This window comes from Silurus aristotelis, assembly GCF_946808225.1.
Source record: "Silurus aristotelis genome assembly, chromosome: 15".
NCBI classification, from domain to species: Eukaryota; Metazoa; Chordata; class Actinopteri; order Siluriformes; family Siluridae; genus Silurus; species Silurus aristotelis.
Genome location: NC_139588.1, coordinates 20,471,844 through 20,490,945, shown reverse-complemented (window position 1 = coordinate 20,490,945; position 19,102 = coordinate 20,471,844). Strand labels below are relative to the sequence as shown.

The 19,102-nt window shown below is 38.8% G+C and overlaps 1 protein-coding gene across 1 annotated transcript in view; it reads right to left on the bottom strand.

The window, feature by feature from the left end:
- The window catches only part of man1a1 (mannosidase, alpha, class 1A, member 1), a 123,166-nt gene that overhangs the window by 84,769 nt on the left and 19,295 nt on the right, over positions 1-19,102 (bottom strand). Inside the window, exon 2 of the mRNA XM_083562512.1 lies at positions 12,538-12,634. Within this exon, the coding sequence (XP_083418638.1) occupies positions 12,538-12,634 (97 nt within the window). The remainder of the gene's footprint in view (positions 1-12,537; positions 12,635-19,102) is intronic.

The following is a 19,102-nucleotide window of genomic DNA, read 5'->3' as shown; positions in this document are numbered from 1 at the left end:
CACTACCGATCAGTGACGCACATTAGAAAAGATGTAAACAAAGAAACAAAACTGAGTACACTGGTGAACCTAATTAAATAAACATGGATAGAAAATTGACCTGTGATTACCAGAACTTTATCTCAGTTACGGTCCGAATGATCTGTATTAGAGGTAAAGGGGCTTTTTACTCATCACATGTACAATAAAAGCACAGTGAAATTCTTTCTTCGCATATACAGGCGATGTTATGAGGTCAGTCCTAATAGAGACCCCCGAAGCACAAACAGTTAAAGGCCTTTTTCAAAAGGGGCCAAGAGTGGTGGTTTGGCAATACTGGGGCTCGAAGGGACCGCCTTCCAATTAGTAACCCAGGGCCTTAACCACTGAGCTACACCTTCCCAGCTCCACATTATGAGTCCATAAGGAAAAGAATTGTACAAGACAGTACTGATCAGAAGAATTGCCAGAGGAAAAAGAACACCAGAATATTAGTGACCAACTATAATTCTGTTGCAACACAACTATAGCAAAAAATCAGGTGGTACAGAATGGATAGCACATTACTTGCACAATCAAGTTCGGAAAACTAGACGGACAAGTGCTTCAGCCTCCTGTGCCAAGGAGTGCTTCAGCCTTGGCACAGGAGTTATCAGTAAAAATCTAGGACATTTTAGATAAAAGGTCATTATTTGCATGACATTAACCCCTATAATGAGTGTTTAAAAATAAAGAAATAAATAAAAATAATAATTTGATAACTCCAGCTCAAAACTGCCAGATTAAGCATTACTGAAGTGCATGAATAGCAGCCTGGTGACTATTAGGAGGATATTCTTTAGTCAAATGAGACCAAGAGATTTGTTGGGTTCATACGACCAAATTTAGTGTGAACCTCAGCAAGTGAATAGTGAATACCAACAGTGAAGCACGGTGGTGGGTGTGTGATGACATTAGGCTAAATCTGAAAAGATGACTCACAGGAATTGTGATGTTTGGTGTATTATAAAGAGGACGGTTGAGCAACACTATGCCTCTAGCAAGTCTGTGAAGAAAGGCAGATGATCTTTTAAGAACCTTTTGAAACCCTGGTATCCTTCTAATCGGGGACGTTCATTAAAAATAAATGTGGGCGTACGAATTACAAAAGAAAAAGATCTCAGGAATGAAAGGTGTACTGACTTTTGTTTCATTGGGTTACTCCTGCAAAGTTTGCACTTTTAATGTAGAAAGTCAAAGATGTTCGTTTTAATATATATATTTTTTAACACGAGAACAAATATCCAACAGTTCAACTTTGAAGTGATTCAATTACTGTAATGTGATGCTATTTGGAATCATTTAACATTTACGTGACACTGGAGAGGAGTGTACTAATTTCCCTAGACCAAACCTGGCTTGTAATCTGGGGAATCATGTGACACACCACACTTCATGAATGAAGGCATGCAAATGTACCGAATGTCCAGTGAACCAAAATGTTTCTAAACAGCACAACATGTCAAACAGAAGCTCAGCCCACTGACTCTTTAGCACCATTTAGTAGCCTTTAGCATCCGTGTCACGAAGGTCTGGGTTAGAACACTGGAACAAAAACACTCTTTTATATTTCCTGTAATGAATCCTGAATCATTAACCCGAAATAAAAAGACATGCAAATTCCGGGTAGTCAAAGAGTTTATATGTAAATTGGAAGGGAAAAATAAAACAAGCTGACTACCTACAGAGTGGACATTAGCCTTAATGTTGTAATACTTCATTTGTTTAAATAGCATATAGGTCACATAACACTGTGATTTTCGACCATGGAATATTTTGAAAGATCCATATTTCGATCCACAAAAACATAGTGTTTATCTCTAAATGTTAGTCTACTTTGCATATTTTAGAGTAGCAATACTAGCTTATAATACAAGTCTGTTTTGAGTCTGCAACATGTTTTTTACCTTAATTATTTTTTTTTTACTTTGACATATAGCAGTCCAGTCAGTACATTTTCTTCTTGGCTAAAACAGCAATTGTAAGAAGCAGCTATGCTAGCTAACACACCTTCTTGCAGTTTACTCTGGTTGGCTACATTGCAAAATTCGTCCTAAACAAGACGCAACGGTTGAATAATAAACATGGAAAAAATAAAGCCCTGATAATGCTTCCCAGAAGATGACATCAAACCCTTCACTTTAATCCACACACAAAAAAATTAAATAAATAATAAAACAAAGCTGATCCAGGAAAATAAAGCCGTTGATTCACTGACCAAATCATTTCCCTACCGCAATATCGGATCAGTCTGTATCCCAGACGGTGCCTTACTCAGCCCGGGTGGGGTGACAGATGGCAGCCCATTTTAACTTTCAGAGAGACAGACATCATACAGAGAATCTTCTAGAAGCCGGTCTATCGCAATGCCAGTTCAGAAATATCTGCTTAAAAGAAGTGCAACAGCTTATATCGGCAAGATGGTATTCACGTCAAGCGTTTATTTTAAGGCTGAAATATTCTTGGCGGATTTAAGGAGATATTTTCCTAGTAGTACTGTTTAATGAGCTTCTCAATGGCACCTTGTCCACTGCCAACTTGAAATTCATGATGATAACGATTAGGAGTGTAACGATACACATATTCGTACTGTTTCGATCCTTTTTACATGAGGAGCATAGTTCAAATCTGAGTTGCTTCACGAACATATTAAGTGGCGGACCGCAAGTGTGTTTGGTCACTTTGGCTACAAATACGATTTGTACGAATTTTCTGCCAATTCCTGTCATCGTCAATATTCTTTCGTCAGTTTTATGTACAGCTTCTAGAATGACTCTTGAAACAAGAAAACCTTGACAATTTCTGCATATCGAGGAAGTGAATGAAGGATGGAAGAAATAAAGAAATTTGTTAAAGTATGCTGAAATAAGTACCCAAATAGTGTCTAACAATTGTAGTTTCATTGCATTTTTCCATTTGTTTAATTTTATTTAATCCATTTAATTTATGTTCATTTAATCGTTTAATCAATTTAATAAAAACGTGCATTGCACTCATTTGATTTCATCTTTTTATAAATGTAAGTTTTTATTTAAACCAAACAGGAATAATAAAAAAAAAATTTAAATTGAAAAAAAAAAAATAAATAAATAAATAAATAAATAAATAAATAAATAAACTGTTGATGTTCACAAATGGTAACAATAATAAACTGCATTAATAAAAAAAAAAGCGACAAGCAATTTTATGATTTGCATTTCTTCCCCCTGAACTGTACCGAATTTTATTTGAACCTTGACTTACGTACCAAACCGTGAATTTTGTGTCGATTACACCACTAATATCAAACTATTTATTTTATATAAAATAAATTATAAAAAAACACTAAGGTACAAATTAGCTACAGTTGTTGTAGCTGTCAGTCTAGGATTGTTACCGCTAACAGGGTGTATAGTGCTAAATTATCACCAAGAATTCAACCAAATTTTTATATGGACATGCTGAAAGGGAACTGGTTCAGCAGCACACAATTGTTATTCTGGTGCTTTCAATCATGCAGCAAAATAATAAGCGAAGGAAAACATTTTTCCAGATTAGCTCTTCTGTGGGTGACTGTAAACATGGACTGGAAAGAGTAAAAAAAATAAATAAATAAGGTTTAAAAAAATCCTCTGTTTCCTGTTTCTCCTGTGCTTTCTGTTAGTTCCTCTTTCCTGCAAAATCAGCAGTACAGTTTCCTTCCAAAATGATTACACTAGCAATTTGTACTGAAATCTTCCCAAATTGCCAAAAACTGCTTGTAAACGCCTCAAAGCAGGCAAATCAAGAGGCATGAAATCAGAAAGCTACACTGAGAGAGAAGACACCAGGCCTCACATATTCATCTTAGAGTTTGTTTGCATGTGATCCAAACAGAACTAAAAATCCTACCTCGGTCCGAACAACGTTTGATTCACAAATGCCACAAATGTCAATAACAGGATGTAAAGTGCATTCATGGCACAGCTGATTTAGTGACATTTGGTCTAACTTACAAACCCTCAGAAAGAGCTGAAATTTTTGTTACTGGATGCTCATTGGTTAAAACAGAGAACTCCTGATCATGAAGCTTAAGCGTCAGTGCTACCAAGCTGCCAGGGTTAAGCAGGGCAATTAAGACCCTCGTAAATTGCTCAGGGGGAATTAATGAGAAATTTATTGCTCTGTATTTGCTTTGATCAGGGCATCTGAGAATTTTTTTTTCTTATAAAAAATGTAATCAATATTTAAATTCTTGCACCAAATCGTCCAGTCATTTACATGCCGACATTTGGTAGACACCATTGTCCAACTTCCATTTACCTCATCCATACAACCAAGCAGCTACGGGGTTAAGGGCCTCGTTTAGCTTGTTGTACTAATTGCCATTTGTACAATTTTAAGTTGATCAGTAAAGATTACCATTAGTGACTCTCCATATACAACGATTTGCTGTCACACGATACAAATACTTCTATACAAATACTAGACCTAGCTGACTTTTCATTAGAACTACACTTGCATATCCTGCTCTCACCAATAATTTATGTGAGAATTTGCTTGGGTCCTGTTTGAAAGATGAGGCCCCACAGGAGGTCCAAATATCCACCGGTACATCCCTACAGTAAAGTAAATTGTGCCAAGTGCCGTTATGGACAATAAATTTGGTTTTTAGTGGTAACCTGAAGACACGGGTTGAGAGAATATATTTTCTTCTTTAGGATTCTCTCGTGAAGACTCGCATCGAAACGGTGCTTCTTCCAAGCAGCCTGGAAAGCTCAAACTGAATCATAAATGGCCTTTGAATAAATGACCATTGTATTTGGTGCTTTCAGGTTAATAAGCAAACTAGAGCATCGAGTAGCTTGTGTAATTCGAATACAAAAAAGCATAGAGTCAAATTTTCCTGTAAGCTTCGTTTAATCCATTTAACTACACACGGCGCACCATGTTTCCCCACGGACTACTATTACTGACGCACCACCTGGTAAACTCTGAAGCGCTCTGGGGTCTCATTTATAAACATGGTGCACGTACGTTTTTAGCCTCGTATTTAGGTTTTTTTTTATTTCTGCATTTGTATATGCATTTTGATGTTAATATCACAATTAAATGCAGTAAATGGATTTAGTTTTCAGAAAATCTCAGCAATAAAAATTTTTATTTTTCTAAAAAGGAAACAAATGACTTTTCTCTTGTATATTTGGTATCGCTCTTTAATGAAGAAAAAGTACTTATATAATTTTTAAATGATATTAATCGATGGACTAATCAGTAGAATACTAGATCACTAAAATAATCAATAGCCGCAGCCCCTAAAGCAAACACATTTCCACAAACACATTTCGCATGTTTAGCCCCCTGCCGAGCCTGATATGTCCACTCGCTCGCTGCTCCCCTGCCAGCATACTCGTGTTGGCTCGTTACTGCAAACACATGCCACAGAAGCTGCGCCACGAATCATCAGCACCATTAGTGAATGAACCAACAGGAGCTCAAGTCCTTCTCCTCTTTCAAACTTCTGATACATTTTTCACAATGATGCAACTTGAAACCTTACAAAACAGTTCGTCTCGTAAGTTAAAGGAGGAACACAAGCAACTCAAATGTATTTATATAAGATATAAATATATATGTACCGTAATTTCCGGACCATAAAGCGCATCCATATATAAGCCGCACCCACAGAATTTTACAAATATTTGTATTTTAAGCATAAATAAGCCGCACCTGTCTACACAAATGAACTTTACACAGGCTTTAACAAAAGACACGTTACACACAGTGTAACGGGTGAAATATGTTGCGCTTCCTTTAGGAGCATAGTGGTATTTTGGAAATAGCCTGCCACCGCATTTTTCCGCTATTACTGCATGTGCGGAGACCGAGGAATATGTCCTTATTATTTTCTGATGCTGATTTCTAAGTTTCTTTGACTAACCCGTAACGCTGTTGCCAAGAAAAATAAAAAAGCACGAGTTTTGGAAACCTGTCTGTGCTTATATGATTTCTGTTGCAACTGGAGTTAGTGAGCTCTCCCTTCACCCAGACTCAACGCGTTACAACGGCTTGTATCTAAACAGTAGCCTACCAAGAAAGTCATTGTTTACTGTCTTCCTCCTTCCTTTCACAACCATTTCTCTTGGGGGTTTATCTTTTGGCATCGTCGTACGTTTAAAAATCACCCGATAGAAGTTTTTTCTCCCGATGCCGTGCAGCTCAGAACACAAGTCAGGTGCGTTTTTTCGTTTCCGTTCGGAAATTTCATTGGCCTAATGTTATGGGGTTCAGTTTTTTGGCTTGAAGTTTGTGAAACCGGGAAAAACCCAGGAAAAAAACATAAATTAGCCGCTTCGTTGTTTAAGCCGCGGGGTTCAAAACCTGGGAAAAAAGTAGTGGCTTATAGTCCGAAAAATACAGTAAATATGACATTTTGACTTCCAGCCATATGTGGTTCTTCCCCAATGGGGAAATGGTAATGTAGCATTAAATTCTCTCCTCAGTTGAACTAAAAGAACCCAAACCTGTTTCAGTATGACAATGCCCTTGTGCACAAAGCCAGCTGCATGAAGATATTGTTTACAAGAGTTTCATTGATAGATCTTTAACGGCTGAAGCTCTGACCTCAACCTGATTGAAAACCTTGGGGTGAACTGGAACACTAAATGCACCCCAGGCCCCCTCAGCTTTTATCAGTACCTGATTTTATTTGTTGCTGTATTAGCACAAATCTCCAATCAATCACCAATATCTAGTGAAACATCTTCCTAGAAAAATGGATAATACTATTAAATCAAATGGGGACTAAATGATCAGGTGTCCACTGCTTTTCTTCTTATTGGTTGCTCATTTTACAATTCCCACAAGGGGACATATTGTTAGCACAGATACAATAGATTTTACCTGGAGATCGAATTTAAGGTTTTTAAGGTTTAGCTTTCACTCTTAGCTCCTAACAAAAGCGCATACACTTCTTTTCTTCTATCCCACCAACAGCAGAGTTTAACATTATATTACTTAGCAATCCGGTGCAGACATTTATTAGTGCTTCAGCTTGTGTTGGTCAGCTGGAAACACACACTAGCCGTTTTAATTGCACCGCAATTGTTTGTGCACTGTCACGAATCCCAGAGGAAACTCCAAAAGAAGAATCAAGCGAGCGAATACCTTGTTCTTAAACCTTTTTATTAACTCTATAGCGTGATTCAGTGACAGACGTATAGATTACAATTTGGCTACAGCAATTCATTTGATAAAAACTTTAGAATAGACGTGTTGAGAATTGTTGATATGGTTACTGAGGACATATATCCTGGGCCAGGCTAAGATGTTAAAATTGGAAGCTTTCAAATTGTCAGCAACACAGTGTTGTATTTCTAACCAGATATTTAAAAGATGCAACCCTAGAACATCACCATGCAACTCTAATCATGATTCATCCCTTCGCTCAACTCTGCTAAACCACTGCGAATCAAACTTCCAATATTTCGCAGGAAAAAAATACATTTAATTCCTGCTCATTTTCATTATGCACCATTTGAGGCATATATTCTTCTTTCGCTTGCTCTGATTAGCTACGACCTCATTCTATATCTTTTTCTCCCTCAGATTAACATGTCCTCCCTCACCACATCCATAAACCACCGCTTTGGTCTTCCTCTTCTCCTGCCTGGCAGTTCCATCCTTCAAATTTCTCTTCTGGTATACCCCGCATCCCTCCTCTGCACATGTCCAACCCATCATCGCCTCTCTCGACCTGCACTGTGCCTCTAATATACGTATTTCTAATGCCCATCTTCGTCACTCTTAAAGAAAATTTCTATCATCCTCAACTTCCAGCTCTGCTCCCTGACTCTGTCAATACCCTTAATCCTTACAACACAGCTGGCTGCACTATCGTCTTGAACTACCCTAGAAAAACATGTTTCCTAACATTCCTCTTTCCGGACACAATATATACATCGCAAGTTTCCTGCTTGGCGACGGTAATCCCTTGCGAATTCTGTGGCAGACTTCTGTATATGATTGAAAAATCTGGTAAGCATTTTAAACTGCTCAGATGGGGAAATTCAATACACGTTGTTGTGTAGATCAGCCATAAACCTGCATGAGGACATGTCAAATGTTTTATGTAGAGCAAAACCTTCCGAAAAACGTTTAACTGCAGCAAAATTTCGAATTAGGCCTATACAGATGAAACTAGCAATTATTTTTTTTTTATACAAGTTTCATGCTAACCTACGGGTAGTCCTCGACCTATAATGAGTTGACTGTAGTAATATTTCAGAATTTTTTAAACTATTTTACATTTCAAACGTAGCAGCGAACATTAGGCGCTACAAAAAGTTGGGACGCTACCAGGATGTACGAATCTCCTGCCTTGTTGGATGCTTTACTCTCGCTATCGGTTGTGTTTACACGCGTATTTTCTTTCCAGTGTTTTTGGTGTTTTAAAACTCTAATTTAGCTCGTCTCTCTCCTTTTTATCGCCGTCACCGAACACGTGATGTGCGTCCCGCTCCGCCCTCCACTCGTGATCTGACGCCCATCCAGGTGCCCTCACAAACATATATACTGTAAAGCTTGTAGAGTGCGGTACTATAAATTGTTGTTTTTCTAAATTATGTACTGTAATTTGTTAAATTATTAGAAAATTACAGTATACTACCCCATACTGATCACAATTTCTGAAGACTCTTGGGTAGGGTAGGCCATGTCTCAACTTGCCATATTTACAAGTTACGATAGAGTCATCGGAACACATCATCGTAACTCTGAGACTTCCTGTGCATGCAAAACAAGTAGAACTTAATTCCAAGGTTATTAATAAAGATGCCTACGTCTGAATTAAGAACACAATCATGACCAACCTGAATACGAGGTGGTATCAAAAAGTCTCAAGACTCGTTTTGTCTACCAGAAAGTACTTTACACATATATTACACACTATCAACTTCAGAATAGTCCCCTTAAACAACATTACAACGCTCCCAGCATTCCTGCCACATCTGGAATTGGCTTGGAAGTCTTTTTAAAACACGTCAAAGAGGTCGAAGACCGCAGGAGCCAAATCTGGCGAGGAGAGTGGGTGTGGAAATTAGATCATGTGGATTGTTCTCCTACGATCATCATGCACAAGTTGCTGATTGATTTCGACATTTTCGGGGGTTGAGTCCGTTGAAGGTCTTTCTGATCTCTGGTCGTCTTCTGGTGAGGTTCTTCTGCTCTTGAAGTTTGCTCTTTGTTCTAACTCGCTGTCCATGATGAAATCACAGACGTGGTAGAATAGAATAGAATAGAATAGAATAGAATAGAATAGAATAGAATAGAATAGAATAGCCTTTATTTGTCACATATACATTACAGCACAGTGAAATTCGTTCTTCGCATATCCCAGCTTGCTCAGAAGCTGGGGTCAGAGGGCAGGGTCAGCCACGATACAGCGCCCCTGGAGCACAATGTGTTAAGGGCCTTGCTCAAGGGCCCAAAAGTGGCAGCTTGGCAATACCGGGGCTTAAACCAAGCTACCACTCCACACACACACATGGTACCGCACGTGGTCAGAATAACACCAGTAGCACTATTTGTCTCTAAACTTTTTAATACCGGCATAAAATTGATCAGGGTGTTCATATAGAACATACTGACAAACTGAGATATAACAAACCATTTACTATCGAAGCCTAGAATGAATTCCTGAGGCAAAAAATTTAAAGGTTGAAGAGGTTCTAGTTTGTGAATGCCTGCAATATGGCACGATTTCACAATAATCCCGAGTTCCTTAAAAGCCTGTAACAGCCGGATCCTAATTACTCTTTATTAACATGCTGAAGCAAAATTGTTGACGCAAATAAAGTGTTATGCGCATGAAGCATTATTGGGCAGAATCAAAGATGACCACCCTCGGTACTGTAGCGCTGGATATGCTGTGGTGTGTGTGTGTGTGTGTGTGTGTGTGTGTGTGTGGTTTTTATACTGCTATAATCTTCAGGGAGCAGAACACATGAGCAAACCAACCCCTGCTGCGTTTCTCTACCCACAAAGACAAAGCAAAAAAAAACAAAAAAAAAACAGATGAGCAAGCAGCATTCATCACATCATGGTTTATTCAAACACAAGATCCCATTAAGCAAACACCATGAATTAATAATAAAAGCCTGACCTTTCTTTATTAATAGGAAACTTGGGCAGCTTTCGACATGCATATGTGCATGCATCTCATACCATACCATACAAATCTACTGATACAGTCAATGCGTTTCATTAATCCCAATACGCCCTTTAAAGTGCAGCGTTTGTGTGTGCGTCTGACATGAACGAATGTCATTGTCAGTCCACATTACTGGCCCCACTCCCAGGCTAAATGAAGGAGGTTAATCAAATTGGAACCGTAAATCCCTCGTCTGTCTTTTTGGCTGTGCTCCGATTGGCTGCGAGCAAGCAATGGGTAAAAAAAGAAATAATAAAAAGGCCCAGAGCTTTTATCACACACAGGGAAAGCTCAGGAAGCCTGGTGAATGTTTTATAAAGTCCATTTCCTATCCTCACCTCGGACCGGCGACTTGCGTCTGACAAGACGAGGGTGTAGAGAAAGTGATTCGTGGGACTATCAGGAAAAATATGGGAGCAAAAAAAAATAACTATATAAAAGTGTCTCATAAACTTTAAAGCTTGCAAATGTGTGTGTGTGGTTTACAGGGCTTTAATAATATCTGAAATCCCTGTGCTAGAACTCAACATGAGGTAAAAATGTCAGTCAAATCTTATGAGGCAATTTGAGCACGATTAAACTTTATAATCATTCAACATATTCATGTTGATTGTGAGGTGTTCAGGGATTCAGGGACAAATTTGAAGATATTGCTTGCCTGCCACGCATAAGAAATAAATGTCAGGCTTTGATGCTATCACCTAAAAATGTTTTTTAGCATATGTTCAGTTTAAACATATTAATGAGAAATGCTATGGACACTATATGGACAAGAGTATTGGCATTCCTGAATTTTCAATCCATTTGCAATTCTTCCCTCAGTCTCAGAATGACAATGCGCACAAAGCCAGCTCCATGAAGATATGGTTCACATGGGTCGGAATGAAAAAAATCTCCTGCTATAGAGCTTTAACCCTATTGAACAGCTTTGGGATGAATTGGAACGCTGACGGCACCCCAGGCCTCCTCAACTCACCTAGTACCTGACTTTACCACGATGTTCATCGTGGTTTTTCGTCAATAGACAAGGTAGTTAATAAAATCTGTCATAAAAATAATGAAATAAATATCACAAATGACTTTTTCCCCCTACTCTACAGCAAACATCCGGAAAGGATGTCTTTTCTTCTCCTGTCTTTTACTCAATGCCACTGTCTCTAATCCATACATCATCGCAGGTCTCACCACAGTCCTATACACTTTCCCCTTCCCTTTTTTTACTCTTCTATCACAAATCACTCCTGCTATCATTCTTCTCCACCCACTCTACCCTGCATGCACTCTTTTCTTCACTTCTTTAACACACTCTCCATTACTTTGCACGGTTGCTACAACGTAATAATAGCCAAGATCATACATGGCTGGGTCTATTCGATTAAAAAGTTGAGGGTGGAATTAGCATGAAAATATTGCACTGTTCAAAAAGAGTGTGAGAATAAGGAAGTTAATAAACTTGACATACTAAAGTAGGTAAAGCTGCATCGACTTCTAAGTGGATATGAAGGAGGGGAGGGACTAAGATGGGACGGGTTAAGATGGAGGACTTCTAATAAGACGGTAATGAGTACAAATCCCAGCACAATCGAGCTGCCACTGCCAGGCCCTTGAACAAGGTCCTTAACCATCAATTGCTTAGTTTTGGAAATGAGATCACTCTGGATAAGAGCATGTGCCATAAATGCAAATGTAAGCAAGAGATAAAATTGGATTCGAAAACAAAACTACCACAGGTTGGGTATGAAACTTTAACAAAATTGAAAATCGACAAAAATATCAGACATTTAACCAAATATCTCAGACATTTACATTAACATTTACATGTGACTGTATCTCAGAAGTTTATTACAATCTAATCTCATACAACACTAAAGATGAAATGTTGATTAAAAAGATTATCATAAATACAAGGCAAAAAGACTTAAGTCCAGTTTAACAACTGTGTGTGAAGTCCATTATACAGCAAGCTCACTTCGAAATAAAAAGGTATGGCAGCCAGGTTAAAAAATGCAAATAACAACTGCTTCAAGGCGGCAGCTTTCTCCTGAAACCTACCCAAGTGTGCAAAAGACTATTTCTCTGGCAACACACAGGTCCATCATTGAGCAGCAAACTTTTCCAAGTTTAAAACATTTGGGACGAGTCAAATCAATACCAAAGGCAGCAAAACAAAAGGTCAGCATTCAGAAATTCCACCAGGGTCATGTTATGGCTGTTCGGAAACACAAAAACTCACCAGTGAAATATAGACTTACAGCTCAGGCTGCTGCTCCGAGAGGGAAACCTAAGGGCCGCTGTAGGAAAATGAATAACGGGCTCATGACAAGAGAGAAACAGAACGCACGGATACTCACCAAACAGATTGCTGGAGTGGCCTTGCTTGGAGACAGGCCGCAGCTCATTGGAGCCCCAGGCATAGCGCTTGTAATTATCCCAGGCAAACTGCATCATCTGAAGAGAGAGGGAAACGAAATTTAGGGGGTTTAAAAGATAGTGTTTGAATAAAAGCCAAAAAAAAGGAATGTTTGGTGAAAGAATTCATAACTAGACACCTTACAGCGTGCCATAATTGTCAAACCAAATACTTATTTCACTCAAGTTTTTAAACCCTTGAACAAGGTTCCAACTGACTGCCATTATTAAATATTGCTCTAGGAAAACTTTCCTCCCAACTCCGCCTCATCCAGCAGAACCACATCTGAGAGAAACTACACAAAAGCGACGACAACAGATTATTTTTTTCTGCTCCCAGATGCAAAGAAGAACTCCAGATGTTCATATGTACAGTGTACTTCATAATATTAAGGGAAGACACCAATGAACAGCCTTGAGGAAAACATCAACGACTTTATCTAAAGCCTGGAAGAAATCAATATTTAAACACCTACACCAATGAACAGAAGGCCAACGTATTGAACATTTGGGGAATTTCACAAAGCAGTGGGAAAAAAAAAAGACTGTGTAAAAAAAGGTCCTTGCAGGGCTGAGAAAGACGTTGGACTTTTCCCACTGGCTTTTAGGGTCATCAAACACGGGTGATTATGCACCAGACAAAAATACACAGAAACACTTTGCCTGGTAGAGCACCAAATGAATTTTTTTCCAAAAACACAAAGACTTTTTATACTCTATGGTCATCCTGCGATTTCTCTAGAGATCTACAAGCGGAACTGTAGAGACGAGCCCCTTCACAAATCTCTCCGTATTGCCCTCCTGCTGTTTCCGTCTACGTGAAGTCATTTGCAGCACAGCATGTAATTCAAACACCAGCCGACTGGCTCCTCTGAAATTAGATCAGTTTATCGACTGCTAGCTTAACTCAGACTGTGGCTTAATCAAGAAGCTGCCTCGGCTCTTTCCTGCATCTCTTCCCCTGCTCCAACCAGAGGGGGAAAAAAAAAGAGAATTAAGTTAGAAGTAGAAAATGAGGTACAAAATTGAGCTGCTTGGAGAACACAGACGGTCAGTCAGGAGTCCTGGTGGAGTTCCTCCAGGCCTCCAATCTCCCTTGGACTGCATATAAATTAGAGAGAACCCTATTGATTCTTATTCAGGCCTGGGAGGATGCTAGCAATACAAAACATCTCATAGTTCAAGCATGATTTATTTTTTTTTATTAAACATCATGATCATAGATCAACCAGGTGACTTTAATCTGCATTCAGTCGCTGAAGATCTTGGGCGGAAAAAACTGGCCAGTGGCTCAAAAGAAGACCTTCTGAAGAAAGAGTCATCCAAGGCAGATGTGGGACTGAGGTGTAAACAAATCTGGATACATTTGAAAATGTCGTTGTCTAAATTTTTGTTTTTAAACATTTCCCAAAATTTGCTCGTCCACACTGAAACGTCTAAAACCTTCCTGAACTACGCATGAGCAAAATGTAAAAACGTATCGAAGTGCCTTATTTCTGACTGCCATTTATTCACTTTCCGGCTCTTTGAAACGTTGGGATGACTAAAAATGCGTTTTCGAAAGTCTCCGTTTTTACTAAACATTTCTCTAAAGTCGCTACAATGGCATTTGTGCTATTTTAGCGACACAGTGAAAGCAAACAGTGAGGAAAAATATGTGTTTTCAAACAAAAATTTATTAGCCTGGACATTGCCTAAAGAAAGCTGAATCTTAAAGAGAGATGAAAATTTTAATACCCGGTTTTCCTAATAAGTCGCCTAGCAAGCAGTCTCATTAGGTTTGCATTTGTTGCCTAGCAATGCTATGGCCACTCGGTAGCCTTCATCTTTCGGACAGCAGCAGACACAGATGATGCCAAACAGTGGCGTTACCGAGGTGGCAGCGCCTCATGGGTCCTGGAAATGACTATTTGCTGGCACGCAAACACAACCTGAGAGAACCAAGAGACCTTCGGGGAATAACTGGGACTTACTTGTGACAAGCCTGAAATGAGGGGATATTAGCCTAGCTCAACAGTGTTGCAAAGAACCAATGGTGAAGTAAACTTAATCTCTTTGCTCTCCTCTGCCGGGCTCAGTATGATGCTGACAATCAGCTGTGCGGAACGAATAAGAAATCATACAGCCGCAGCAGGGATAAGAGGATCCAGAGCACCTGTTTGCTCCTGCCGAGCCCTTTTTTGGTACACAGACAGCAGGACTCTCCAAAACGATTTCCGTGTGTATAGAGGGAGTTTTTCAGAATTTTATAAGTGCTCTGTAACAAACCATGGTTTCCCCTTGTGCGATGACAATAAAATCTTGAATTAAGTAATCAACTCGCTGTCCTAGACACCTGACACTGGGCATGGTTTGGGTATCACATCATATCCCCCAGGGACGAAGATATAGACTCACCTTTTCCAGTTTCCATTGTTAAGGCCAGTTATAAAGGGGACTTTGTACAAGATTTGGATCCAAAGCTCAGGAGATCAAATCCCTGCTAGGCCAATCACGTCAACTCATCCAACACGGTTCCTGGAGCTAGGAGTAAGTAGTAAATCTAAGCCTGGATTAATTTCCCTATCTGAAGAAAACTCGTAATTTCTCTTAAATTTTTAAATGAAAGCGACCCAACATTCTTCACGATTGGAAGTACTTCTATATGTGGTCTTCCCCGGATAAACAGGACTTACGATTCTCAAACGGTGGGAGCAAAAAGAGAAAACTAAATACAGCTCCACAAATATGATGCAAAAAGATATGCATGTAGCAGGCTATGTCAGGATGGCAGGAAGATGGATTTCCTTTCATTCAGCGATCTCAAATTTTGGGCATCTGTCTTCATCAAGATGCATACAGAATCACTAAGCACATTATGCAGATTGAGTTTACCATAAAAATCAAATTACTTTCTCGAGGCTGCGAAGCTGGCTTATTTCCATAACAAAGTCTATTCCAATATGAAGCTAATTGCAGGAGTCCTATGAAATGAACAGGCATAAACTGCACTGTCTATACTCCAAGACAGAAACTAATGCTTTCTTTTATTACCTTTTTGGGTGTCATTTATGGCGTTGCTATTAAATAGTTTAATCACAAACTCAAATTCAATTCAGTGGGTGCAGAATTAAATAGGGTAGCTCAGTGGTTAAAACGTTGGACTACTGATTAAAAAATTAAACACTGACACTGTTGGGCCCTTAACAACAAGGCGCTTAACTTATAACTGCTTAGATGTATAAATGAAAACAGCCATAAGTCACATTGGATTGTTCTTGAAACTTATTTCGGCTTCTCCCATTAGGGGTTGCCACAGCGGATAATCTTCCTTCACCACATCCACAGACCCCCTCCTTGACCTTCCTCTTTTCCTCCTTCCTGGTGGCTCCATCCTCAGCATTCTTCTAACGATATACCCCAGTTCCCTCCTCTGCATATGTCCAAATCATCTCAATCTCACCTCCCTCAATTTGTCTCCAAAATGTCCTACATCCATCGTCGTCACTCCTAACAAAAACCTCAACATCTCCAGCTCCACCTCCTGTCTTTTACTCAATGCCACTGTCTCTAATCCATACAACATCTCAGATCTCAACAGAGTCCTATTACTAATTGGTATTGATCACCTTTCAGCAATATTGCCAATAGTTCAAGCAACACTATGTGTGGTTCTTTTCCAACATAACCTCCACTGTTCTGAAAAGATGTTACATTCGAATTTGTGGGGGTTTGTGCTCATCAAGACACATGACTGTTAGTAAAATAGGGTAGTGATATAGGTGAGGTGAGGAGACCTGGGGTGCACTCAGCGTTCACATTCATCCCAAAAGGTGTTCGATAGGGTTAAGGTCTACTCTATAGCAGGAGATCTTCCACTCCAACCCATGTAAAGCATATCTTCATCGAGTTGGATTTGTGCACAGGGGCTTTGTGATGCTGGAACAGGTTTTAATCTCCTAGTTCGATTGACGAGAACATTTCATGCTACTGCATCGAAAGACGTCCTATACAACTGCGTGCCTCCCATTGTGTGGTAACAGCTTGCAGAAGAACCAAAGATGGAAAAGTCTCTACTGTGCAGTTCTAATACATTGTCGTTTCTATCGGCTCTTTCTCAAGGGCTCGTATGTGCTACACTACATATATATTCATAGGTTATGAATAAACTAATTATTTAAGACTTTTCCATTAGAAAGTCTTCAGGACTTCCTGTTTCTTGGTAACCTGAAGAATGCTTCCTGCCACAAAAAAAGCTAAATACTCCTGAGACAAGGGTTAACAGACAATAAGTTAAAATTTTTGAGGTGAACAGGACGTTGTCAGACTAATTTGTTTTGCAGGCAGTTCATATCGCTAGCATTCGTCAATTTTTATTTATTTACCATTTCTAATCTTGCTCAGCACACAAGAAAACAGAATGCTAACTACGTAAAGTATGTAAGTATGAAATTATACATTATGGTAATGTTACAAAACATGTAGGCTTAATGAGATGATATTAAAGAATGGGGGGAAAAAAAACAAATCGAACCACTAATGCAATTTCAAGAAAAGTCCAACATTTATCATATCAGCGTCATTTCCCGCTTATGATATTGGAATTTTTCTTTTTTACTGTTACCTTGTATAAATAAATATACGATATAAATACAGAAAGATACTCATGATAAATTCAACATTATCATCATTATACAACATTGTTATAATTAAATATAGATAGTGGTTTAAATTGGATACCATTTGAATAGGATAGTTATGCTACAGATCTGCTCCACTCCCAGATTCACGTTGGTGTAGGACTTATAACGAACCTTAGAACAGACATATTCCGATACATCCCAGACGAGCAAAACCTGCATCACAGCTATTTTGAATCACAATACATGAGTCAGCAAAATTCCCTGAAAAAAATATGCCCTGGCAGACCATGGTGGTTGCTCAGTGGTTAAGGCACTAGACTTGGGATCGGAAGGTCACAAGTTCAAATCCCACGACTGCGGGGCCTTTCAGCAAGGCCCTTATCCCTCCCCAGCTCAGTTGTTAGTCGCTCTGGATAAGGGCATCTGCCAAATGCCATTAATATAAATAGTTTAAAAAAAAAGAAAAGAAAAAAAACGATCTCTCTTTTTCAGGTAATTTGTAAACCAAGCCAAATTTTTTTCCTGCAGTGAAGAAATCCGTAATCCCCTCGTCCTGATTCTCAGCGTGTACAATCAGAGACTCTACTTCCAATTTAAGCGCACTCTTAACCGGCTGAAAGAATGCGCCATGTTCTACACCGCTGGTCTCGGTGGTATTAGAGCACAAGGAAAGAAACAAGAAAACACACATTAATCGGTCCGCAGAACCCAGTTATCTCTCACTTCGGGTTTTACAGGATCACAGATAAGATGCGTTGAGATGAGATGAGGAAAAGGCCAAGAACAAGCTTTGCACATCCTTTATTCCACCCCTGAGCTTCAGTGTAGCTTATTAACACCTGTAACACCATCATACCCCATACGCCTCAGACCATATTACATAGTCATCATTTCTCGACATCTAGATTAGGTAAAAAAGACACAGGAAATCAAATTCTCTCTATGACTTCAAGCAAGTATTATGCAAAAAATTAAATGGCAACAGATTTTATATACGTTTTTATATTTTATTATATATAAAAATATATATTTTATATATAATTATTATATATATATATATATATATATATATATATATATATATATATATATATATATATATATATATATATATTAAAATAAATAATAAATAATAATTTTTATTTAAAAATCTCCAAAACAAGAAAATTATATTACAGCTATTCATACATTATGAAGTGCTTTGATGGAGCAACAAATAATGAGAAAAACGCGAGACATAAGCAATCACTCGAGGCCAGCGCAACTTTTTAATGAGAATATAAAGACTTCCATCATCAGGGTATGTTCGTGCGCCCTGGCCATCATAAATACTCGCATTGTATGCCATTCCGGAGTTCGATATTGACCTTTCGAGGTATATGCTCAAAAGAGTGGCTTCATGTGGTGACTTATGGGACATGTGGTATTATAGATTCCATTGTTGTAGTTGATTTGGAGGCCTATAAATGTGAGGCCATTGAATGAGCCACTATTTGGAGAGATCCGCGAGCAATAACATAAATAAAACGTGAACGTGGGTGGTAATTACAGGTCTTTGTGGTACCTTTGACAGAACAGCTTGTCCAGACAACAAAAAGATGTTTCAGCTTTCAATCCCAAAAGCAAAAGCACAAGCAAGTAGGGATTGTAGAGTGAGTGTGTGTGTATTATATAATACATATAGATATATATCCCTGGCTGGAAACATTCCATACAAATGATTGCCATTTTTTTCTGGCAATAACAGGTAGCTTAGTGGTTAAAGCATTGGCCTTTGGCTTCAAAGGTCATGGGTTCAAATCTCAGCCACACCAAGGCTCTTAAACCCATATCTGCTCGGTTGTATGGATGAGATAAATGTAAATCGCTCTAGGTAAGGGGCGTC